Raw genomic sequence first — 22,898 nt, 5'->3', positions numbered from 1 at the left:
GAGAGTCACACACCCCACATCACCGACTATATTGAAAATTCTGTCTTCAAGTCCAAGACACTTGTTCATTCACTGCCACATGATCCTGATCAGGCGGTGTCACTGTCCTTTTTGAACAAGGCCATGTGTTGCTGCTGGATCGTATCAGATTATCCTGTCCACTCTGCTGTTCCTGTCAATTCCATAGCTTTCCCAATCTCAAAGCCAATTACCACCATAGCTTAGTTTAACTACATCTGATCTCAAGCATGCAGAGAACCCAAAAAGGAACACCCCCCAAAAAAAATGATTGTGATAAAAAGATTTTCTCTTTTCTTCTTTTTCGGCCGAGTAAAATCAAGAGCACATGCGTCTGATGAATATGTTTTGTCCCACATTAAAAAAGAAAGTTGGATAACTTTATCCTTAAAACCAAGGGGTGCTTCCTGTGCTGGGGGTCGGTTTCCAACTCTCCTTTAAATGAGAGTGCCTGATTGTTATCCCTCTCCCTATCCTAGCTATAGCATCAACAAACAGTGGTCCTGGTTCTGGTCCAGCAGTGACAATGGAGCTCTGGAAACTACTGGTGGCATCTGGGTTCTTCTTGGCTTCATGGGTTTTGGGTGCGGGAGGTGAGAATCTACCAGCTTGTTCTTTTCCGGCAATTTACAACTTTGGAGACTCAAATTCAGACACAGGTGGCATATCAGCTGCATTTGAACCAATCCGAGCTCCTTACGGCGAAGCATTCTTTCACAAGCCAGCTGGGAGAGACTCTGATGGCCGTCTTATCATAGACTTCATAGGTAACAATTCAAATCAAACACTTGAATTTGTATGCTTTGGTTTGTTTTAGTGTTTCAATTGAGTTGAGTTGAATGGTAATGTTATGTAGCTGAGCGCCTAAGATTGCCATACTTGAGTGCATACTTGAACTCACTTGGAACTAATTACCGGCATGGTGCAAATTTTGCCACTGGAGGATCAACCATTAGGAGGCCAAATGAAACCATTTACGAGTACGGCATTAGCCCCTTCTCGCTTGATATGCAGACAACCCAATTCCTTCAGTTCAAAGCACGCAGCGCCGAACTTTATCGCCAAGGTTCAATCTTTAGCACCAAGTCTGTTTCAAGTTTCAATCTTTATCCTTGTTAGGACACTGAGTTTTAACTGTTTGAGATATGTCCAGCCAAGAATCCCTCTGATAGAAACACACTGCCCAATCCTCAGGACTTCGCAAAGGCTTTGTACACTTTTGATATTGGGCAAAATGATCTCTCTGTCGGTTTTCGGAAGCTGAGTTTTGATCAAATTCGTGCGGCATTGCCAGACATCCTCAACCAGTTAGCCACAGCTGTTCGAGTAAGTAGCAATACAATCATTTGCTCAAGATCAACAAGGTTAATTAACTGTGTCAAGTGTGAGATTAAACAAGCTTGTTTTTTTAATGGGGTGTGATTATTGTTTGAAATTCTTCAGCGTATATATGAACAAGGGGGCAGGTCATTTTGGATACACAACACAGGTCCCATCGGTTGCTTGCCGGTAAATCTGTTCTACAATCTGAATCCGCCACCAGGCTATCTTGACGACCATGGCTGTGTCAAGGGCCAGAATGACATGGCCATAGAGTTCAACAGGCAACTCAAGGACAGAGTGATCAAACTAAGAGCTGAGCTCCCACAAGCTGCAATCGCATATGTGGATGTCTATGCTGCCAAGTATGGACTGATTAGCAATGCAAAAACTGAAGGTACCTGATTGTTCAATTTCATTATCTTACTGCTAATTATGTTATTAGATACCCAATTAATGATGCAACGTTTGCTAGCAGGATTTGCTGATCCAATGAAGGTTTGTTGTGGGTACCATGTGAAGTACGACCATGTCTGGTGTGGGAACAAAGGAATGGTTAATGGAAGTGAAGTATACGGTCCTTCTTGTCAAACTCCTTCGTCCTACATCAGCTGGGATGGAGTTCACTATACTCAGGGTGCCAACCAGTGGGTTGCTAATCATATACTTAACGGCTCGTTGTCATCGAACCCGCCAACTCCGATCACTCAAGCTTGTCACCGGAGTTAAGAGTACTACAGCAATATGGGGTTGGATATTGAGCTAGGAAAGCAATTATTATTATTATTATTATTATTTTGAGAAGGTTAGCAATTAGTAACAAGATGTATTACACGTGGAGAGACATATAGACTCAAGACAGTCTCTGAAAATCTTCATCACGAGGATATGGAATTCAAATGATGACTGCTTCAATCAGTTTTTTCTTTTCCCATTAACATCAACTCATGGCAATTCATAAATTCTCGATTCTCTTCTAGTTTTAGGACCCTCATGACCTAATGAACAAGATGCAGAGTTGAGCATTAACAATAATATTAGTACAGGCACACAAATGTATTTCGACTGAAGAAGGGCATAACCAGATTACTTGTTTGCATTGTATTCTCATCGACTGCAAAAGATATGCAAACTCTTTGGTGTCAAAAATAAAACAGGACAAGAAGAGAGAACCCAGAAACTGTCTTCTTGCTCTGCTAGTTCACCTGAAATAATCATCCATTTGATATTGCGGACAAGAACTGTCTTGTTGCTGTGTCTTGTTGCTCTGCTATGCATGTGAGTCTCACAACACACTGGCCAATAACCACCACGCCATGCCCAAGCACGCGAGGGCAACTCTTCCTCTTACCGACAAAAATGTGAGATCACCTACCCTACACCAAGCTGCATGCTTGAAAGAATGACACTTGAGGTCCAATTCTGATATATCCTGGACCACTAACCTTTGATTTTATTGTCACCACTACATACAATAGTGGTGGTGGTGGTGGTGGTGCAAACAAGGGGGTGGGGTGATGTAAAACTGAGAGAAAACAACACACACTGCTCCAAATACATCCTGGACCATTAAACTTTGATTTGATTGTGACAACCAAATACATGTAAGATTCACTACGCAACAAACAAACAGATGGCAACTGACTTCACTTTCAATCCGATAACATTCATATCCATCTCAGTTCCTCATCCCCTTCAACTCAACAAAGAGCCAAAACTCAAAAGAGATACAGAAACTTCACATGACAACAAAAATTGCTCTGCTTCTCACCTTATTCTACTTCTCTTAATAACTCCTTACAAAACACTTAACAATAAGTATTGAACTTCTTGTTGCAAAAACTTTGACAGTTAACACTGCTACTACAACAGCAACTCCAAAAACCATTATAAAAGCAAGAAAGTGACAAAGAGAGCAAAGTTGAATGCGATCAAGCTATCAACAAAACTATAATCCACACCATAAGTAACTAAGTTCTCTATAGATTTAATCATAAAATAAACACCGACTAAACACCCTAACTAATTACACTATGAAACTCACTCAATAATGGACTGGATGACACCAGCCCCGACAGTCTTGCCACCTTCCCTAATAGCAAATCTCATTCCCTGCTCGCAAGCCACTGGCATTATAAGCTCCACCACCATCTTCACCCGATCTCCCGGCATCACCATTTTTGACTCCTCATCCTTGTCATTCATTATCCCGGTCACCTTCCCCGTAACATCTGTCGTCCTCATGTAAAACTGCGGCCTATACCCTGGGAAAAACGGGGAATGCCTCCCTCCCTCCTCCTTCTTCAACACGTACACAATGGCCTCAAACTTGGTATGTGGCGTGATGCTTTTCGGCTTGGCCACCACCATTCCCCTTTGGATATCAATCTTCTGAATACCCCTCAGCAGAAGCCCCACATTGTCACCGGCCATAGCCTCATCAAGTGTTTTCTGAAACATCTCAACCCCAGTCACTGTTGTATTCCTAGTCTCTCTCAATCCCACAATGTCCACATGGTCCCCAACTTTCACTCTACCCCTCTCCACCCTCCCCGTGGCCACCGTGCCTCGCCCTGTTATCGAAAACACGTCCTCGATCGCCAGCAAAAAAGGAAGGTCTGTCTGCCGTTGCGGAATCGGAATGTAATTATCCACAGCATCCATCAGCTCATATATCTTGTCCACCCACTCATTCTCCCCTCTCTTGATCTCAGGGTTCGCCATCAAAGCCTCCAAAGCCAACAATGCCGACCCAGAAACCACCGGCACATCGTCTCCCGGAAACTCGTACGACGACAGAAGCTCTCGGACCTCCAACTCCACCAGCTCAAGCAGCTCGTCGTCGTCGACCTGATCCTGCTTGTTCAAGAACACAACTACATTGGGCACGCCGACTTGTTTGGCCAACAATACGTGCTCTTTAGTCTGGGGCATGGGGCCGTCGGCGCCGGAGCAGACTAGGATGGCGCCGTCCATCTGGGCGGCGCCGGTGATCATGTTCTTGACGTAGTCGGCGTGGCCTGGGCAGTCCACGTGGGCGTAGTGGCGGGTTTCGGTCTCGTACTCGACGGTGGCCGTGTTGATGGTGATCCCGCGCGCGCGTTCTTCGGGGGCGGCGTCGATCTCGTCGTACTTCTTCGGGGCGCTGTTGCCCATGGAGGCTAGGGCCATGGTCAGGGCAGCTGTCAGGGTCGTCTTGCCGTGGTCAACGTGGCCGATAGTGCCTATGTTCACGTGCGGCTTCTTGCGCTCGAATTTGCCACGTGCCATCCGGATGGTGAAGGATCGGCGCCGGCGGAGCGATGGTGGGGATCGCAAGACTGTGAAGACATTTGTGGTGGTGAGGAAGGTGGAGGAGAGGAAGGGTTGATTGTTTGGCTTGGAGCAAGCTAGGGTTTTGGGGATGGTGGGTTTTTGGTTAGAGAGAGAAAGGTGGGTAGAGAGAGAGAGTGAGGATGAAGTTGGTGCTGAGGGCGTGAAAAGGAGTTTGGATGACAATGGGGCTCCGATTGCGGAAGCCATGGATTGTCGGCGGCGAGGATGATCGAAAGAAAGGGCGGAGGAGGCAACTCAGAAATGTGGGAATTTGAAGGGAAGGGCTTTGGAGATCACAGTGGGACCACTTGCTTAGCCTGTATGTAAACTATAACTATTTTTTATTTCTTGGTTTTAAATTTTTTTATTTTCTATAATATTCTTTTTTATTATTATTATTATTATTTCAATCCTATAATATTCATATTCATGTTGGCTGTTTGTGTTATTAAACTCATGATTATACATTATGCAATATGAAAAAAAAAAAAACACAAACAAACAAACAGATTTTAGTCGCTATTGTTATGAAAAAATTAGCTTAATCTAAATCAGGGAAAAGGGTATTTGGCCCAAAAAAATTTTAAAATAAGGGAAAAAAAAAAAAGTGCTCGAACTTTGACGTAAGAATCTAACTAACCAACCTAGCTCGCAACTACTATAAACGACAGAGTTTATAATCTAGGGTAAAGTATTTGTAAATAAAACACGTATTGTATGTGAGCTTTCATTGCTGAGACTCAAATGAAGAAATAACATATGTCATCCGCTACATAAAAAAGAATAGAGTTGAAGCTTAAACTAAGAGCATGTTTACGTATCAGTAATGGAAAAAGTAAGAAATTAGAGAATTTAGAAATTGGGAAACTATTGAAACGGTATGGGAAGAATAATTCCCATTAGTTGTTTACTAAACATATGGAATTAGCAAAGGAATTGGGTTGATTCTCCATTAATATTGTTTACTGATTTTCATGAATCAGAATCCAAATTAATTTGATTACTCCACAACACATATATAATTCTCAAATTGACTAAGGAAACCAAACTAATGCTGCAGCAAACTAGTAAGACAGTGTAAACATGAGAACTCAATATGCTAAACAAGATGAGCAACAAGAGCCTAGTTCAATGATAATGTTAATAACACTTTTGTTCATAGCAATTTCAAACGAAAAAATAAACTCCAATAAATATATATATTTCACCTAACGTGAAAAAGAAGTTAGAGCGTCTTGAAACTTCTTGGCATGAATTTTTTTTTATTATTTAAAGGGTTTGAGGTGTTTTGGAATTATAGTAAAGTGATAAAGGTATTTTTGGAAGTTACTAAGAGAAAACAAGAATGAGAATCGAATCAACTACTCCTCCTTAGTTGATCTAATACCCAATTTTGAGGGGATGTGATTACGGATTTTGAGGTGGAGCTCACTTATTTTTTAACTCCTAATTGCAAGTAAACGCAAAGAAAATCAGGAACGGAAATCATTCCCTTTCCTCTCATACCCATTAATGATACGTAAACATGCCCTAAGAAGAGCTCATAAACGTGTGGTTACAGATACTGTGGGGGTGCGGATGGGGGTGGTGAGGGTAAAAATACACACCAATTAATTTAATTTATACATAAAGTTATTCTATAAACGGCAAGAAAGAATCACTGGCGATGTCCATCTGGCAGGGCAACCACCTTATGGAAGGGCACTACCCTCTGAGGCAAGGCTCCATCTTCCTCGTCGTCGTCAAATTCCAGCAAATACCTGTCCAAATCCAAACTGAACATGACATGTATCCTTATAATATATAATTGTTTCCATTTGCAGGTCATTAGGTTATAGGTGCTTATATTACATATTTTCAATTTAGATTTCGAAACCACATAAACAATGCACTGCTACCAAAATTTGGGAATGTAAATAAAGCACGAATCGATATCACTTACTCATCTGTCTTCCTCTGATGGTTGAGCATCCCACAGAAGCACGCACACAACATAACCAGGGTGGGTTAGTTCCACATCATAATTGCTAAAACGAAACAAAAAGGACTGGAATCCACGAAAGAAAAAAAGAAAAGTGAATCAAAGTGCATGGATGGAATCATCACCTTGCGATGACCGTTCACCACAGTTGCCTTATATAGTGCAGTTGTTCCTGGATATACTGCCAAAACGTGTCTTCCAGTAGGGAAATCTTGGGCACTGGAAGGATCAGTTCTCTTGGGGAAAGGGATAATTGCTGTCATAGGCAACTTGTACTTTCTGAGAGCAGCAATGACAACAGAGAAAAATGAAGAGGATATCCCGAATAATGAGCAACTTAGATTCAGCTAATTGGCATTGTGATAAGCACGTAATTTCAAAATTCAATTGTGTAAAGCTAATATAAAAATAATCATGAAACGGAGAGTTGTTAAGTATTGGAAAATCATTCAATACAAAGCAAAGAAAACAGAATTGTTAAAACACCCAAAAAGAGAAGTCACCTTTGACCACCACCTTCTTCATCATCACCTGGCTCCTCATCTAGTACTTCAAGTCTGCACGTAAACTGGCATTTTAATAAAAGGATCAAGTAGGTTCTGAAAGAATAAGTGTCATTCTTCATATCATTTTGTTCCATTATTATTATCAATTATCACGGTAAACTACAATAAGTTGTCATATAGAAAGTAAATCGAAGCTTACTCTCTTGTTTCCTTGTCAAAATGCAAAACTTTTACAACAAGCCACTCTTCCTTTTCAGCATCTTCAGTAGTGACCATGACCCTAGCCGCCACCTAAAAGTGAAAGTAAATGTCAGTAAAAACAGAACTTCAAGGAGTATCAATTAAGTGAAGTGCAACATTTTAACCGAGAGTGCTAGAGTAGCTGGCTGCGTGCCGCAGCAAGAGATGACAGATCACCATGATGCTGCATACCTGTTCACCTTTTAGACTAGCAAAAAGCTCGAGTTGACTTCGCACGGAGGGGGACATCCTCGAAATATCTGAATCATTCTTCATTCTCTTCCTTTTCTGCTCATTACCTTCTGCAGTATATGTAATATCAGCTAAATGAAGAAAATAGAGTGTTTTCCAAATAAAAAGCACGGGAATCTCATTGGAATTTTAGTCACTCAATATAATGCCATATATATATATTTTTTTTAAATTTATTTATTATTATTTATATATTTGGTAAGCATATATATTGGTATCTATCAATGAAACCAACTGAACGAAGGGGCTTGGAACACTCATGATTTGTTTATCTTGAAAACAAAGACTGCAAAAGATTTATCTATAAGCCAACAGAAAACTGTAATTTTTTAAATTTGTTTGATCCATACCCATCCTTCTCCGTGGCTGCCCTGGAGGTCCAGAAGGCAACAGAGCATCAAGTTGACTCAACAACAAATTTGAAACACTGCAAGCAAGTACAATAAACTAACCTGAATAGGTTGTCAACAAACTAAGGTAACTTGTACGAAAAAGAAGTTATGACAAGAGCATGAGCTTCAGAAACATATTTCTTTTAATCTTCAGCCAAACGACCCAAAAAGGTAAAGATACATGTAAGCTTAATAGGAACTTTTTAAACACGTTTTTGTTTTCGGTTCCAAGGAAGTTTTCAACTTCATTTAGGATATAAAACAAACATACTTCATTTCATTTTCAGAGAGCTCTTTGGCATGAACATATAAAGCCTTCAGCTTCGCCAACGCATTATCCCCAGGCTTCTCAACCACTTCAGGAGCTATATAGACACGCAAAGAGAGATTGAAAAAGAAATTAATATTATATGTAAAACATACTGATACTGGTCATTCCTCACTATTCACCAACTGATCGATTAAAACAAAAATCAAACGTCAACAATATTCCAATGAAATACGTACTGTAAAAGGGACAAAACCAATTATAAAAATTTAAAGGGATATCTTCAAGGACTAACAGAATGACTCACTGGCTTGGAGCTTCTTATGCATCTTGTTTATCTCGGTGAGCACCTCTTCTTGCTCTTTCCTTAATTGATCGAGCTCTTTTGACTTGTCCAGTATTCCTGCAATGTCTGGCGATGACATTGTTTTGTCCTAAAATTTCACTCCCACCAAATTCGAAACAAATTCTGAAATTTGATAACCAAACAAGTAAAACTTCGGGATTTGAAATCTAAAGTTACAGAGGAAAGTGGAAATTTGGTGTTTAATATGTTGGAAAACCATTTCATTTCTCTAATGGGGAAAAAACATAAAATAGTACATGATTAAGTTAAATCTGAACCTAGGGCCGCCATTACAGGCCTGCACAAAGCATAGATGCAGTGTCAACATTCACAGTGAGAAGAAGAAGACGAGAAATACATTAATTGCATGCACGGACGAACCCAGGATTTGAACTTGGGTGGGCTGAACTTAAGCCAATTTTCCTTAGGACAAAGATTCCCTCGAAATTTCAACAAAGTCTCCTTTGTTTTTATGACATTTTTGCACATTGATTTGCAATCAGCCAAGCCCACAAAACGATAAGCTAACAACGATCAATTAACAAACGCATAGCAGCAAAAAGTTTACATCCATACCTTAGGACCTTTAAGAACCGAATTATAGGAATACAATAAGCTCAGCCAAGTTTAGGGATTTAATTTATATCTTTTTTTTTTTTTTTTTAAATTAATGCCCAATTTAGGGATTCAATTTAGGAAAGTCACTGATCGACACCTACAAAAAGAAACTCAAAAGTGCATTAAAATTTGTTCCTAAATCCCTAAATTAGAACTAAGAAACAAATTCATAAATTGAATTGGAAGAAGGAGGAGGAGGAACTCACAGAGGCTAGAGAGTGGAGCGGCTGCAAGGAGGAGGATGAGGCTGAGGCTGAGCGACGGTTGGGCTTGGGGCAGTGTCGTGGACATAATGGATAAGGCAGACGGTAGGGGTGTGGAAGTATGGGCTGATGGGCTGGTGGGCTGGATTATACTATGTAGATTTCGGATGGGCTACAGCCCACCTCAACCATGGGCAAGGGCCGTTCGTGCTTGCGTTCCTCGTTTGGTGGGTAAGATAAGTAGCAGATTGGATTAGTTTAATTCAATATCGTGATTCATGTTTGGTGCTAAAAAATGAATGTGATTAGGATAAAAGAACTTATCTTACCAAGAATATAGGATACAAAATGCATTACTCTAATCCCTTAACTCTTGTACTTAAGACCCGGGAGCCGCAACACAAATACGAGACACTCGTGATCATGAATAAATGATACTTAATGTAACCAAATCCTATGCAATTCAATCGTGTCTTTTAGTTCAACATCACCATAATTACAATAATATAGAGGGTAATATAACGTATGAATCTTTCTTTGATTCAAAATGATATTTGAAATGAGTGACCGGCCGGCCCAAAATTGTCAAACAGTACGCTCCAAATTTCCAATCACTAATCACAACACCAATCATTTCGTTTTCATTTTGCCTTATCTGACCGGGCCCCACTCAAAGGAAAGGCAGAGACTTGACCACTCCGGTTTTGAAATGTACTCAACAGCAAGACCTCCAAATGTTCATGTGGGTCCCACAAAGCATGTTTATCCGACGGCAAGACTGTATCCTATGGTTCAAACTTCCCGGTATGAGTGGCACAGAGGATTGCAACCCGAACACAATTTAAGTGTTAAAAGGCGTTATGTAAATTCCTCGGGGAATTCAAATCTCAGAGTCAGAGTTCCTCAGTGCCATTTTCCATCCAATTTCTTTCCTTTTTTTGTTTTTGTGAATCGTTTGTTCGATCAATCGGTTCCAGAAAGTCAGGGAAACGAAATTGGAAGCTCCTGCTCTGCTCCTGCTCCTCCCCGGACAAGCTGGGCCGCGTTTGGCTTGCTCCTCTCTCCATTGAAGATTAAGGCAGGCAATCACCTTTCGTTTTTCATGTTAATATTTCTTGATTCGGTCATGAGTTTTAACTTCATCTTCCCTTGTTTGAAATAAATTCATGAATTTATCAACTCAAGCTCAATTTAAATTGGTCATTTTCTGTAATCAGATTAGCTGAGCTAGTTTGCTGTAATTAATTTGACTCACACAGCATGTTTTTTAAGTTGCAACTTATTTGTTTCTTCAGGGTTGGTTGAATGATTTCCTTGCCATGAAAGCAAGAAGTTCACTGCTGAAGCTGTAAAAGCTGCTGAGTTATTTTGTGTATGGAACACCGCCTATTGCTTGCTGGGACTCAAATCTCTGTGATTGTAGAATCATAGGAATATGGTGTCGCCGATACGCATGTATGAAACTTCTAACTCTTGTTTTTTACTTGGGACATTCTTTATGTTCATCATGTTTCGACGACGCTCAAAGTTCAAATTGTTCTGCAGTGGAAATATTAGGAACCCCAATGAGAAAATGCGGCTTGTTGTCACAGTCTTCGTTGGAATTGTATTAGGCTTCTTTTTAGGAGTTTCATTTCCAACACTCTATTTGACTAAGGTGCACGGTTTTTCTTTTGTATGCTTGTGTATTTTGATTCATTTGCTTCTGAATCCTGATCATATAAAGAGTAACATGGACCTCCTATTGTGTTTGAATCTGGTAGATGAATCTTCCATCCAGCCTTTTTCCTTCCATTGATCTTTCGTACATAGAGGACAAGTACTCCGGGTTTTCAACCCAAGCACTATTGAATGCCTGGTCTTCTTTGAAGGGCAACACAGACAACTCCGCAAGATATGTATCTAATGAGGAGGCAAAGGTACGTTCATTCAGTTTTAGTCATACTTGGGCAGTACGCATGGGTTTAATCCTACTCCTCGGCGAAAGGTTATACTTATTTGTGACAATTATTTATTGAAGACCTCATGGAGTAAAAGTACATTGGTGTACTATCTAATGATGCATACTTTTCTTCAAGATTTCTGATGTTGTAATTTTTCCAGGAAATTTGGCAGCATCTATTAATGTCCTCATCTTTATGTGCTGGCACTGACTACTATCCATTTGACTATAATGCAGATTTGGGTTCCAACAAATCCTCGAGGTGCTGAAAGCCTACCCCCAGGCATCATTGCATCTGAGTCGGATTTCTATCTTCGCCGACTATGGGGTCTGCCCAGTGAGGTGTGCATCTGCTACCATAAATTTAGCATGAAAGACACATCTGATCTCTAGATTCCTCTCAGCCTGTGTAGTTATAGTAGAGTGCTGTTCGGTTATTATCCTGTCCTCTCTTTAGAGGATTGCTAAATATTGCACTTAATTACAACAATGACAATTGCTCTGTTGTCACTGATGATTAGATTTTGTGTCAGATCTGTTCTCTAATCTGAACCTTTTCTTGTGGAGGTGGCACTTGCAGGACTTAATCATCAAGCCGAAGTATCTTGTAACCTTTACCGTGGGCTATGCTCAGAAAAATAATGTTGATGCAGCAGTGAAAAAGGTCTGATCTCTCTGCAAGTTCATTTGTACAGTTCTCTCTCTCTCTCTCTCTCTCTCTCTCTCTCTCTCTCTCTCTCTCTCTTGCTGAACGTAAATTTACACAGTTCTCAAAGAATTTCACCATTCTGTTGTTTCACTACGATGGGCGGACAAGTGAATGGGATGAATTTGAGTGGTCAAAGCGGGCTATCCATGTGAGCATTCAGAAGCAAACTAAATGGTTAGAAAGAAATTATCCTCTTCATATATTTGAAGTTTGTCCTTATAATTCTGCAATGGATTTATCTTAACCCTGCAAAAGTGAAGTTTTGATACAAGCTTCCTGGAAACTGCTTCCAGGTGGTATGCCAAGCGGTTTTTGCATCCTGATATTGTGGCACCCTACGACTACATATTTGTTTGGGATGAAGATCTTGGTGTGGAGCACTTCAACGCAGAGGAGTGAGTGATGGAAATTCATTGGGCTGCTTTTATTGAAAATTATTGCTCGGATGAACTAGTATATTAAGGCTTAATCTTCTTTGTACCAGATACATAAAATTGGTAAGGAAATATGGTTTGGAAATATCTCAGCCTGGTTTAGAACCAAATAATGGGCTCACATGGCAAATGACGAAGCGGAGAGGTGACAGTGAAGTTCACATGTAAGACTGGAAAATTGTCTAATGTCTTTGTATTCCGCTTCTCTCATTGATAATATATCCACTTGACATTGGGTTGGCCAAATACAAGTGATGATTCAAATTGTTGATTGACAGTATATTTTGTTCAACCTCTTCCTACAGGCTGACAGAGGAGAAACCTGGTTGGTGTAATGATCCGCATTTGCCACCATGTGCAGCGTATGTAAAGATATCTTCTCCATCACCATTGTGGAAACTTTTGGAATGGGTTTCTAATACATCCTACCATGAATACCCAAATGTGCAGGTTTGTTGAAATTATGGCACCTGTGTTTTCTCGGGATGCATGGCGTTGTGTTTGGCACATGATTCAGGTATATATTATTATCTCTCTGTTCGAACTATTGCAAGTCCTTTAGGGATTGCTCTGTGGCTACTTCCAAAAACTTTTCCCTGCTTTTGCAGAATGACCTGGTCCATGGCTGGGGCCTGGATTTTGCTCTTAGACAATGCGTAGAGGTTCGAAACAGATTTCTCTTTCTGCCTTAATTATATTACGCCCTCCTCTTTGTGGTTGTAATTGGGGTCTTCGACCTTATGTCTTTGCTTGGAAACAGCCTGCACATAAGAAAATAGGAGTCGTGGATGCACAGTGGATTGTCCATCAAGGTGTTCCATCACTCGGGAACCAAGTAAATCCGAGCTTTTAACCTCAACTGATATATTATTGATTTTATCTGGAATAAACTGTACTCAGTGACTCACCAAGATTTTTTTTTTTTTCTGGACAGGGGCAAGCAGAGCGTGGAAGAGCACCATGGGAAGGGGTATTTAACAACCTCTCTGTCCTTTATTTGTTTTTCTTCTGAAACTCTCTCTCTCTCTCTCTCTGCTTTTGTGTTTCTGCACCAGCGTATTTGTTTCGACCTGGTGTCATGGACATACAGAATTGTGGCATTTCTAGTGAATTGACAATTTGACACCATCTTTTTACAAATAAGAAGAGAGCATTGAAATTTGTGAATTCCTTGTGTCAGGTGAGGGAGAGGTGCAGGAGAGAATGGACAATGTTTCAAGCACGAATGACCAGAGCAGAGAAAGCATATTTTGAGGCAATGGGAGTTGATCCTCCAAATTCAACAGCTCATTAGAGGGTTTATGATTATGGCGAGAGTAACTTGTACAATTACCACGTTCTTACACAAGTTACATTCAATCTGGCTGTAATTGTTTCGTTGCTTGCTACATTCTAGACTTGTGGATGTGTTTTTTTCCTTTTTAGCTGGTTCTCATTTTCAAGAATTGCACTTTTGGGTATAGATAGTCGTATGGATTGAATTCTTCTCTCTTCGTACACATACAGTTAACGGAATTCATTAGATGATGGATTGGTCGAGCTTACCAACCATCCGATGGTTGGCCAAACTATATGGTTTTGTAATTCTGAACCAAGGTGATGTGTTAGTGAGTTTTGCCTCAAAGAATCGTTCGATCATGAACTCAAGTTCTCACAATTCAATTTCTTAAATGATTAATGCTACACTTTAAATTAACACACAAAAATATGTTACATTTTAAATTAAAATAAAAGGTAAAAGAAAAAGAATCTCAATTTTTATAGCTATAATAAGCTTGAAAAAGAATTGGCCGATCCTCTTGTAGTCTTGTGTACTTCGCCAAAGCTTCAAAACTCGTGAGACAAAGAATCAGATTGCAATCATAGTTAGAAATAAGTTTTGGTAATTGCCTCTTCCAGCTCTTTGAAGTCCCATGCATTGTCTGCAGAAAATTCCCCTGCCAAGTAGATCGGTAACTACCAGTTAACAATATATTAATTTCAACAACTTAATCTTCAATGTATGCTTTGGTTGGTACAAGTTTCAATATCGATCAATGAAATTCATCAGCATGTGAAAAAAATAAAGGTCAAATTATCGCAATTAATCAGCACTTCAAAGTCAAGAATTAAGGCTCTTACCAATTGAATCTCTTCGAAGGGCAGTTAAATGGGCACAACTGCAAATGAAGAGTTTAAAATACGTCAACCCATAATCCAGATTATGAAAAAGAAGCTCAAACAAATTTCATTTGACAGATAAAAGTTCTATCCTCTCTTCATTTGTAAAATAGTTCAAGTATAGGATGACAATTATTTAAAGGGGGAGATTTCACAGTCAAGAATGAGTCTCTTAAAACTGAATACCTTCCGAGAGCCTTCCCCAAATCTGCACATAGCGACCGAATGTATGTCCCTTTGGAGCAAGTAACCCGGAAAATCAAATTTTGTCTGCAGAAATACAATAAATCATAAATATATACAGGCTCAAGAACATAAGAGCTCAGAACTTCTAAAGTATCATAAATAGATGAATTCTACCTGGACACACTAGATACAATTTAGCAACAAAGCGTGGTGTTAATTAAATAGGCAACAGTAAACAAATACCAACAAAAGTAGGGTACCTGTCATCTAAGCTGCGCTCAATGTCAAACTGGAAAATTGATATACGTCTAGGTGAGAGCTCAATGCTTTCTCCTCTTCTTGCTTTCTCATACATCTTTTCACCTCCAACCTGTTGCACGTTCGTGAAACTTGAGTATGATTAAACCTGTTCGAATCCACAGAATATATGCATGCGATTCAGAAAAGGAAAACACGAAGTTTCCTGAGAGTTGCTATGTCATAGCCAAAAAGTTCAAAACAAAATATAAGAGTTTGAATATGCCAATAATTTAACTGAAGCCTGTGCTACACTTTTCACCAAGCTTGCTGTTTATATGACATTTTACATTGAAACACACATTATTTGGACTTAATATATGAAATCGCCAGGACTCGACTATGTCTCTGCTAACACCTATCTTAGAGTCATCACTACATGTGGAACACAAAATGCTTACTTTGATGGCAGAAAACATTGGAGGTACTTGCCAGATCTCCCCAGAAAAGGATGCAACAACTTTCTTTATGTCTTCATCTTTGATATGCTCCCAGGGCTCACGTTGAATGACCTGCATAAGAGAGTGGTGTGGGAGAAAAATTTAGACCATGTTTAAGCTTGCACTGAAATACTAAACAAAAGGGGCAATAACAGTAGTTCTTAGAGACTAGTCAAATAAGTTCATCCACCAGACAATATTTACAACTGCTATGATGCATTATAATTGACGTTTCAGTAATAAAATTGAATCAAAAATTACATAGGACTAAAACGGCTTTCCCAATCTATAGGTCAGAATGTGGATAACTATGTACTCTGGTTTTAGTTATCATGATTTCAGAATAGAGAACATATATACAAGCAACCGCAAGCATATAATTTTAGTCCAAAATGAGATTGATGTTGGTCATAAAACATAAACACACCGGTGAATCAGCATCCCAAGTTGAAGTAGCCTCCCCCAATCGGAAAACACCACTGTAACCCTTGATCATACCTTGGTATCTGCAGTAATATATATTAAAACCCTTTCTATTCAAAATATATATATATCACCATCTAATGTGGCCTACTAGCAATTGAACTAGATGAATTGCAAGGCATCCAAATACCTACCCGTCTACCACCTTAGTGGCTTTTCCAACACATACAATTAATAAACCAGTTGCCATAGGATCAAGAGTTCCAGCATGCCCTACCTGTAATCCACCAGAATATAAGTTATATGAACACTTATTTATATGGCAAGGTATAACGCAACATCTGAAACTGAAAGGCACCTTTTTCACTTTGACTAGGCGACGTAGCTTTCCACAAACTGTAAAAGAAGTCCATCCTGTATTGCAAATTGCAACATAATTCCTTTATCTTTTGATTTATTCAACAAAAGTCAAACTTAACAATGTTGCCATTTTTTCTCAAAGTTGCAACAAAATATTGAAAACAAGCATATGGAGATATAAAGAAGAGTACAGGAACAGATTTTAATGGAAAACAGACACAAGCAATGTAGAGAGTAGAGACTCACCTTTGGGTTTGTTCACCAAAACCACAGTCCCATAGGGACCATCCCATTTGGGAGGAAGCTCAGTAGTCCTTGTCAAAAGATATGGCTCCCCATTACCAACCTGAGCATCTTTATTGGGGACTTTCTTCAAACACTTAAAGAAGTCTTCCACCTTCTTCTCTGTAACATCTTTACTCACATTGCTCACCAAATCTCTCTCGCTCTTTTCTTTTCTCTCTTCATCTTCCTCAAAGAACACCAACCCCTTACTATTATTACTGTCCACTTCCTCACCATCCCCATCCTTCTTTTTCTTTCGCTTCACCTTCCCCTTCAGATTATTACTATCAACATTGGCATTGGGACTGGATTGACCTGGTTCAAGAAACGCCTTGTCGAGACACTGATCAGGAAAGTACTTCTTCTCCAGCTGGTACACCATCTTGTAATGCTTGTCCTTCTCCCATGGATACGTAAACGTGTCGTAAAAGTAGAGCTCCTCCTCTCTCTTGTGCAACGTGTTGAACTCAACCACCTCCGGCTTCAACTCCACCAAACTCTCCTCGTCCTCCCTCCGCCTTTCGTCTTCTTCCGAATCGGTTCCGTACATCCTCTTCCTCCTCTTGTTGTAGTACTTCCTCTTCGACTTGTCCATCTCCGCCGAAGCCAGCTTCTCATCAAGCCAGTTCTCGAAACCCAACTCTGAGACGGAGGCGGGTTTTTCCGGTAAGTCTGATTCGGAATCCGGGGAGTTATCTGAGTCGGGTTTGCTGAGTCGGGCGGGCCGGCGGCGAGTGTGGTCGAGCGAGGACTGAGTTGGGCGGTTGACGATCAGGTCGTACTGAAGTGGGTATGGAGTGGAGGTGGTTGAAAACGACATCGTTGAGGATGGCCATGGTCGAGAGAGTACGGCTCTGAGGATTGGGTGTGGTTGCAGTAAGCGAGAGAGTGTGAGTGTTGGACGAAGGAAGAGAAGGGACAGAGAGACTGGTTTAGCCATTGGAACGCAGCAGGAGGACAGAGGAGCTGGAGAGGGATTGGGTGTCGTTTGTCATATTAACCGAGAAAAAGAAAACGGAGTGTCGTTTTCCTTGAGAAAGTGAAAACGACGCCGTTCTCTCGGCATGTGGCATGTCATAACACATCATCTTACTGAAGTGTCCACCTGAAGGCAACTGGAGCGAATTTTGTCACTTTAAAATTTTGATCAGTCTCAAATTTTCAGTTTTTCCCGCTCGTGGCTGCGTTGTGAGCAATAATGGTGGAGTCAACACCTTCAGGAGCAGCAGCTTGGGAAGACGACGAAGACTGGGAGCTCGTGAATGAAGACGGCTTCGTTTTCAAGCGCAGGAAGAAGCGCCGGGTCGACCCATCTGCTGACTCGTCGCTCCGGGCTCCACTGTCTACGTCTGCCGCGGATCTACAGGAGGATGCCGAGAAACTCCGGAGAGAGCGGAAGAAGAAGTCGCTTTTAAAGCTCAAAACTCAGTACCAGGCGGAGATCGACCAGTGGGAACTTTTCTCGAGCACATTGCGCGCAGTGGAAGAGAGGACGTGCCATCTTCAAGAACAACAACAGCAACATCGATTGAACGAGCAAGAACGAGAGAAAACGGCGTCGTTGGCTGGTTCTGGTCCTTCTGAGCTTCAAGGGTCGGAGTCCGTTTGTGGGTCAGTGGTGGATGAGCTTCTCTTGCAGGTAAAAGGGCATTTCTTTCTTTTGGTTTTACAATTGTTTAGCTGGTGGGGAATTATGAAAATTGAAAGATTTTGGGTCTTAGGGTTTTGCAAGGCCAGAAATTTATGCTCCACGACACCAATTCGGGGCTCAGTTGAGTTGATTTTGGCATTCTTACACTTACCCTGTGGAAAATTGAAAACAAAGATTTCTGTGATTTCCCAATAATCAAAGATCATTTTAGGGTTTTGCTATTATTTTCTTTGAATTCCTTTATTTGGCCTTGGAATATTTTGGTTCCACTGGCACAATATAATTGCAATCATTAATCCTTCTTCCTCCATGCAGGCAGAAGCCCAGGAAGCTATCATTGGTGATGTTTCGAATCTGTGTGACATAGCGGAAGCAATGTGTAGTGAACAAGAGGAACAGATAACCCAATCTCTACTCGATCTTCCAATCTGGGGTTCACCGCAGGAGCTCATGAATTCACTATGTGACCCGTGAATGAATTGGTTCTAAGTAGCTTGTTGGTGGCTGTGGTTGTTTACTAAGATCTTGAAAGAAAAATTTGAAGCATGTTGCTCTTCCACTGGCAGCTGCAGCTGTAGCCTGTATTCATAAAATGCTCAGGAGGTAGGGAGTAGGAGATGTTTCTTTTCTGGTAATGTGAGTTAGCATGAGTGAGTTATGTAGCCAAACTAACCACAAGATATGATGAGGCCTAGAAATTGGAAAGTGCTTTCTCATCACGTAACCTCAGCTCAGCACAGAAAAAGGGAGAGAGAGAGAGAGAGAGAGAGAGAGAGAGAGAGAGAGAGAGAGAGAGCGCACTGTTTCTTGGTTCTGATCGAGCTTAGCTTTTTGCTGATTGCTGTGTGTATTATTCTTAGGCTTTTTCTTCTTTTTTTTGGGTGGGGTCTCAAGATCTCTGTAGCTCTAGCTCTAGTGGTGGTATGTTGTATATGTTCTATTGATCATAAAATTTATTCTAATTCATGCTTTCTTATAGAGATTACTTTGAGTTTTAGTTTGGGCCAATGTACTTTTGATTGAAACGTTGCCGTCAATAGAAATACGGAGTCATTTGAGTGTTGAAGGTCGTCTTTTGATTCAGTCATGCTCTGATCTCAACATTCTCTACACAACGGAAATAAAATTGATCTTCAACTCCTCTTGGTCTCTGTTAAGGCTGGCATAACTTCGTTCCCCTTTATTAATAAATGGAGCATCTACCAAAATTGACAGTTCTACCTCTGAAATTTGGAAGTACAGGCATTCAAGCTGACAGCAATTGAATCAAATTAACGTCGTTCCCTTTTATTAATGGAGCATCCACCAAAAATTCACAGTTCAACTTTACCAATATAAACCAATGTGAGACGGGGAGAAAAGGGGGGGGAGGGTGTCAAGAACAAAAGTGAAAGGACCCCAAGCACTCGCCTATTTTGAGAGAGTTTGAAGATCAACCTCATTTAGAAGAGAGGGAACGACTTGTATCGGTTCAAGTTTAAAACCAGCCTTTTGGCAAGCATCCTCTAAGAGCTTCACTTGTGAAGGACCATCTGGGCAAAATACGACTACAGCCCCACCGCTACCTGTGAATTTGGATGCTGCACCCACACTTCGAGCCACCTCCACCATTTCTATGTTTAAAGCGCCAAGAGCATCATCTCCAAACATGCTTCTGCACAACATCCATGTACCAGTATTGAGCAGCCATAAGACACATAAAACGCTAGAAATATGAAGATGGTTCAAAAAATAAGGTGCGACTCCAGCCCAGCTGAGTGTCATGTATGAGGCATGTATCTTTTTTGTTTTTATTTATCCAGCTTTCTGGTCTGTCAAGGGGATTAGAAAGTGAATAAGATGTGGCATACAAATGTACAGTTTGTGCAATCAACCTTGTGTGGCAATAGTCTGAACAACATCATGTTGTGCAATCACCTTCCTTTTCAAATTAATTTTTTATTTACTCTAATGCAGTCCAAATAAACAGATATGAGAGCTTCAGGGATCAGAGTCGGGCAATCACATAATCAAATTATGAGTCAAAATGTAGATATCTCAAACCTTCTAAAGTCAAAATTACGGTTCATGAGCGCTGCTAGTTTAGTGTAGTCCTTTTCAAGTAATGCCGTCCTTCCTTCTAGTGCAATATTTGCAACTTCCGTCATGGATGATATTATAAACTCGTCGCCATTGAGCCACCTTTGACGAACCGTACTATGTACCTGCCCTTACAAATAAATAAATGTGTTAATTGTTGTACAAATTGCACAGCAGGTGGGAAACAATGAGAGAGCACTAACAAAGTGGAAGGCTAACCTTCCCGGAATCACTTGGATTCTCGGCATAGACAAGATGAAGAGGTGGGAGGAGACTGACATCCATGGGTGTGTAAATGCCATGCCCCGAAGTATCCACGTGCTCCTTGTCAAATTCCTAGGAAGTTAAAAAGTTACTACAAGTAGAAGCAATGTAATGTAGGGAATGGTTGAAATGTGAAAAGGAGAGGCTAGGTAGGGAATGGTTGAAATTTGAGTACCATGTAAACAAGGCCACCATACACCTGGGCAACACGATCTTGAAGACCGGCAACAATTCCAAGTTGCTTCTCGGCACTAAGGACGAGGCCAGGGCGGACCTCGACTTTGATCAAATGCCTAACCTTGTAAAAATCAAGAAGGCAGCTCAGGGCTGCACAGACAATAGCACTAGACCCTGAAAGTCCTGTCTGAAAGTGAAAGAGAAACATCATTACTTGCTTAAAAGCCCCTACCTTACTGAATCACTAAAATTAAGTGTAATGGAAAATAAATTGATAATACCTGTCGAGGGATATTAGTATCATATGAGAGAGTGAAATTTCGAGCCTCTAACTGAATCTCGTTTTCTTTGCAATAATCAAGGAAGACTTTGCAAATTGCCATCAGCAATCGGACGCCTCCATAATAACCCTCACTATCTAATCGATTCACCTGTTGATTTTGATTTTTATAATTCATTTCATTCGCAGAAACTGAATATTTCAATTTTTATGTAATTGCAATTCAAGTGTAGGGGGGTACCAGGTGGTCCAGGGATTTGAAAACGACGAGGTCGTGGATGGGGTGGGGTTGGATGACGAGATCATCGGACGGCTGCAAACACACGGTGGCCCAGAAGTTGCCAAGGCTGAAGGAGATCGTCCGGCCGAAATAAACGTCACTCGGGTTCCCAAGCAGGCCCACCCTGGCGTAGGCCCTGTGCTCGATCAACGACGCAGTTTCGCTCTTGGCCTGGTGGTCACCCATTTTCGATTTGAAAGTTCAGCTGACAACCACTGGATCTTCGAACTTAAACTCCTGCGTTGTCGGGTGGGCTGTGAGCACTTGTTAGAGCAAGCCCAGCGCATCGCCCAAACCGGGTGAAAGGGCCCCCTGGCCAGCCCAAAGTCGCTCCAGCGCGAGGAAGGAAGCCCGGGCAGCAGCTGGGTCCCACGAGCCCGGGCAGGCCCAAGGGCAACTTCAGCCTGGGCTTGAGCCCGAGTTGGCTGACGTCATGCTGACGTCAGCGCACGCAAAATTCAAATTTTTTTTACCGTTGGCGCGTGAATTACACGCACCAACGGTAAAAAAAATTAAACTCCGCGCGCTGACGTCAGCCCTGACAGCAACCAACGGTAAAAAGCCACGTGTCGCGCCAGGGACGCTCCGATGGATTTTTTTTCCAGAAATCCGACAGTCCTCATTTTTTTTGCTAAAAAAATTGCAAAAAAATTCTGAAATTTTTTAAAAAAAATTAGTATTTTTTCCCTATAAATACCTAAATACCTAACCATTTTATTTACTTTCCACACAAAATCTTCATACAATTCTTCTCCATCCCCAATATTTTTTACTCTCCACTCACATTATTCACTTTTCTCACCAATTCTCCACACAAACTATTCTCCTTCCAATATTTCTTACTCTTCACTCACATTTTTCACTTCCCACACCAATTCTCCATACAAACTCTTCTCCTTCCAATATTTTTTATCCTCCACTCACATTTTTCTACTACTTTCCATTTGTAGAAAAAAAAAAAAAAAAACAAATGGCCTCTTCTGTCGAAACCGGGGGTTCGTGGTCAACTCAGGAAGATATTGCGTTGTGTCACTCTTGGGTGAACATTAGTCATGACCCTATCACGGGCAATGAGATGAAGTTCCATCATATGTGGAGCAAAATTCATGAAGAATTTTGTCAAAGATCGGGTTCCATTCGGACCGAAATGGCGTTGTCTAGTAGATGGAAACTTCTAAATAAAGATTTAGGCAAATGGAGAAATGCCTTGACAAAAGCAAGGGAGAACATTCGAAGCGGTCAAAATCTATCCGATGAGGTAAAATATTTATAATACCATTTTCATCAATTTAATGTAAATTTTTATTTTTGGCATATTCTATTTCTTTTTCTTGCATAATTTTTTTTTCTTTTTGCATGTCCAATTTGTCTATATTTTCTTGCATAATTAATTTTATTGTTGCAATTCAAATTAGTTTAATTTTCTTGCATAATATTTTTTTTTTCTTGCACTTTCATTATTTATAAAATAG

General features: G+C 40.7%; 7 protein-coding genes across 11 annotated transcripts; 3 read left to right on the top strand and 4 right to left on the bottom strand.

Annotated features, from left to right (window-relative positions):
- Positions 1 to 223: 223 nt before the first annotated feature.
- Positions 224 to 2,276, top strand: LOC117621319 (GDSL esterase/lipase At5g14450-like). Of its 2 annotated transcripts, none has more exons than XM_034351723.1 (5): positions 224 to 785; positions 875 to 1,084; positions 1,172 to 1,344; positions 1,462 to 1,735; positions 1,814 to 2,276. In XM_034351723.1, the coding sequence occupies exons 1-5, from the start codon at positions 545 to 547 to the stop codon at positions 2,065 to 2,067; spliced, it is 1,152 nt and encodes a 383-aa protein (XP_034207614.1). In that variant the 5' UTR covers positions 224 to 544; the 3' UTR covers positions 2,068 to 2,276. The 2 variants fall into 2 exon arrangements, with proteins under 2 accessions (XP_034207614.1, XP_034207615.1); XM_034351724.1 differs by having other exon boundaries at positions 230 to 785; positions 1,817 to 2,276.
- A 707-nt stretch (positions 2,277 to 2,983) lies between these two features.
- LOC117621318 (elongation factor Tu, chloroplastic-like) lies at positions 2,984 to 5,015 on the bottom strand. Its single transcript, XM_034351722.1, has one exon. The coding sequence runs from the start codon at positions 4,858 to 4,860 to the stop codon at positions 3,379 to 3,381; it is 1,482 nt and encodes a 493-aa protein (XP_034207613.1). The 5' UTR covers positions 4,861 to 5,015; the 3' UTR covers positions 2,984 to 3,378.
- Positions 5,016 to 6,103: 1,088 nt separating this feature from the next.
- On the bottom strand, positions 6,104 to 9,589 carry LOC117623410 (SAGA-associated factor 29 homolog A). Of its 3 annotated transcripts, none has more exons than XM_034354377.1 (10): positions 9,463 to 9,589; positions 8,600 to 8,761; positions 8,296 to 8,389; positions 7,983 to 8,059; positions 7,573 to 7,682; positions 7,340 to 7,431; positions 7,138 to 7,191; positions 6,760 to 6,913; positions 6,596 to 6,609; positions 6,104 to 6,413 (listed from the first exon to the last, which is right to left on the bottom strand). In XM_034354377.1, the coding sequence occupies exons 2-10, from the start codon at positions 8,715 to 8,717 to the stop codon at positions 6,311 to 6,313; spliced, it is 816 nt and encodes a 271-aa protein (XP_034210268.1). In that variant the 5' UTR covers positions 8,718 to 8,761; positions 9,463 to 9,589; the 3' UTR covers positions 6,104 to 6,310. The 3 variants fall into 3 exon arrangements, with proteins under 3 accessions (XP_034210268.1, XP_034210270.1, XP_034210269.1); XM_034354379.1 differs by lacking the exon at positions 9,463 to 9,589 and adding an exon at positions 9,215 to 9,412; XM_034354378.1 differs by lacking the exon at positions 9,463 to 9,589 and adding an exon at positions 8,896 to 9,197.
- A 730-nt stretch (positions 9,590 to 10,319) lies between these two features.
- Positions 10,320 to 14,182, top strand: LOC117621193. The gene is made up of 15 exons (XM_034351532.1): positions 10,320 to 10,541; positions 10,755 to 10,914; positions 11,005 to 11,116; positions 11,223 to 11,378; positions 11,639 to 11,743; positions 11,982 to 12,065; positions 12,169 to 12,284; positions 12,404 to 12,505; positions 12,595 to 12,708; positions 12,850 to 12,906; positions 12,995 to 13,061; positions 13,153 to 13,206; positions 13,305 to 13,379; positions 13,479 to 13,514; positions 13,725 to 14,182. The coding sequence occupies exons 2-15, from the start codon at positions 10,895 to 10,897 to the stop codon at positions 13,836 to 13,838; spliced, it is 1,212 nt and encodes a 403-aa protein (XP_034207423.1). The 5' UTR covers positions 10,320 to 10,541; positions 10,755 to 10,894; the 3' UTR covers positions 13,839 to 14,182.
- Positions 14,183 to 17,817, bottom strand: LOC117621192. Of its 2 annotated transcripts, XM_034351529.1 has the most exons (9): positions 16,657 to 17,817; positions 16,409 to 16,464; positions 16,245 to 16,327; positions 16,055 to 16,133; positions 15,589 to 15,699; positions 15,151 to 15,260; positions 14,891 to 14,974; positions 14,666 to 14,703; positions 14,183 to 14,481 (listed from the first exon to the last, which is right to left on the bottom strand). In XM_034351529.1, the coding sequence occupies exons 1-9, from the start codon at positions 17,633 to 17,635 to the stop codon at positions 14,411 to 14,413; spliced, it is 1,611 nt and encodes a 536-aa protein (XP_034207420.1). In that variant the 5' UTR covers positions 17,636 to 17,817; the 3' UTR covers positions 14,183 to 14,410. The 2 variants fall into 2 exon arrangements, with proteins under 2 accessions (XP_034207420.1, XP_034207421.1); XM_034351530.1 differs by lacking the exons at positions 14,183 to 14,481; positions 14,666 to 14,703; positions 14,891 to 14,974 and having other exon boundaries at positions 15,188 to 15,296.
- LOC117621196 lies at positions 17,801 to 19,328 on the top strand. Its single transcript, XM_034351535.1, has 2 exons — positions 17,801 to 18,334; positions 18,662 to 19,328. The coding sequence occupies exons 1-2, from the start codon at positions 17,894 to 17,896 to the stop codon at positions 18,818 to 18,820; spliced, it is 600 nt and encodes a 199-aa protein (XP_034207426.1). The 5' UTR covers positions 17,801 to 17,893; the 3' UTR covers positions 18,821 to 19,328.
- A 279-nt stretch (positions 19,329 to 19,607) lies between these two features.
- Positions 19,608 to 21,652, bottom strand: LOC117621194 (glucuronokinase 1). The gene is made up of 6 exons (XM_034351533.1): positions 21,388 to 21,652; positions 21,148 to 21,297; positions 20,865 to 21,053; positions 20,645 to 20,761; positions 20,390 to 20,550; positions 19,608 to 20,000 (listed from the first exon to the last, which is right to left on the bottom strand). Exons 1-6 carry the CDS (start codon positions 21,610 to 21,612, stop codon positions 19,757 to 19,759), a joined length of 1,086 nt encoding a protein of 361 aa, XP_034207424.1. The 5' UTR covers positions 21,613 to 21,652; the 3' UTR covers positions 19,608 to 19,756.
- Positions 21,653 to 22,898: the final 1,246 nt, after the last annotated feature.

Source organism: Prunus dulcis, chromosome 3, assembly GCF_902201215.1.
Source record: "Prunus dulcis chromosome 3, ALMONDv2, whole genome shotgun sequence".
In the NCBI taxonomy this organism is placed as follows: domain Eukaryota; kingdom Viridiplantae; phylum Streptophyta; class Magnoliopsida; order Rosales; family Rosaceae; genus Prunus; species Prunus dulcis.
The sequence above is the reverse complement of the archived record's forward strand: the minus strand, read 5'-3'. Positions and strand labels throughout refer to the sequence as shown.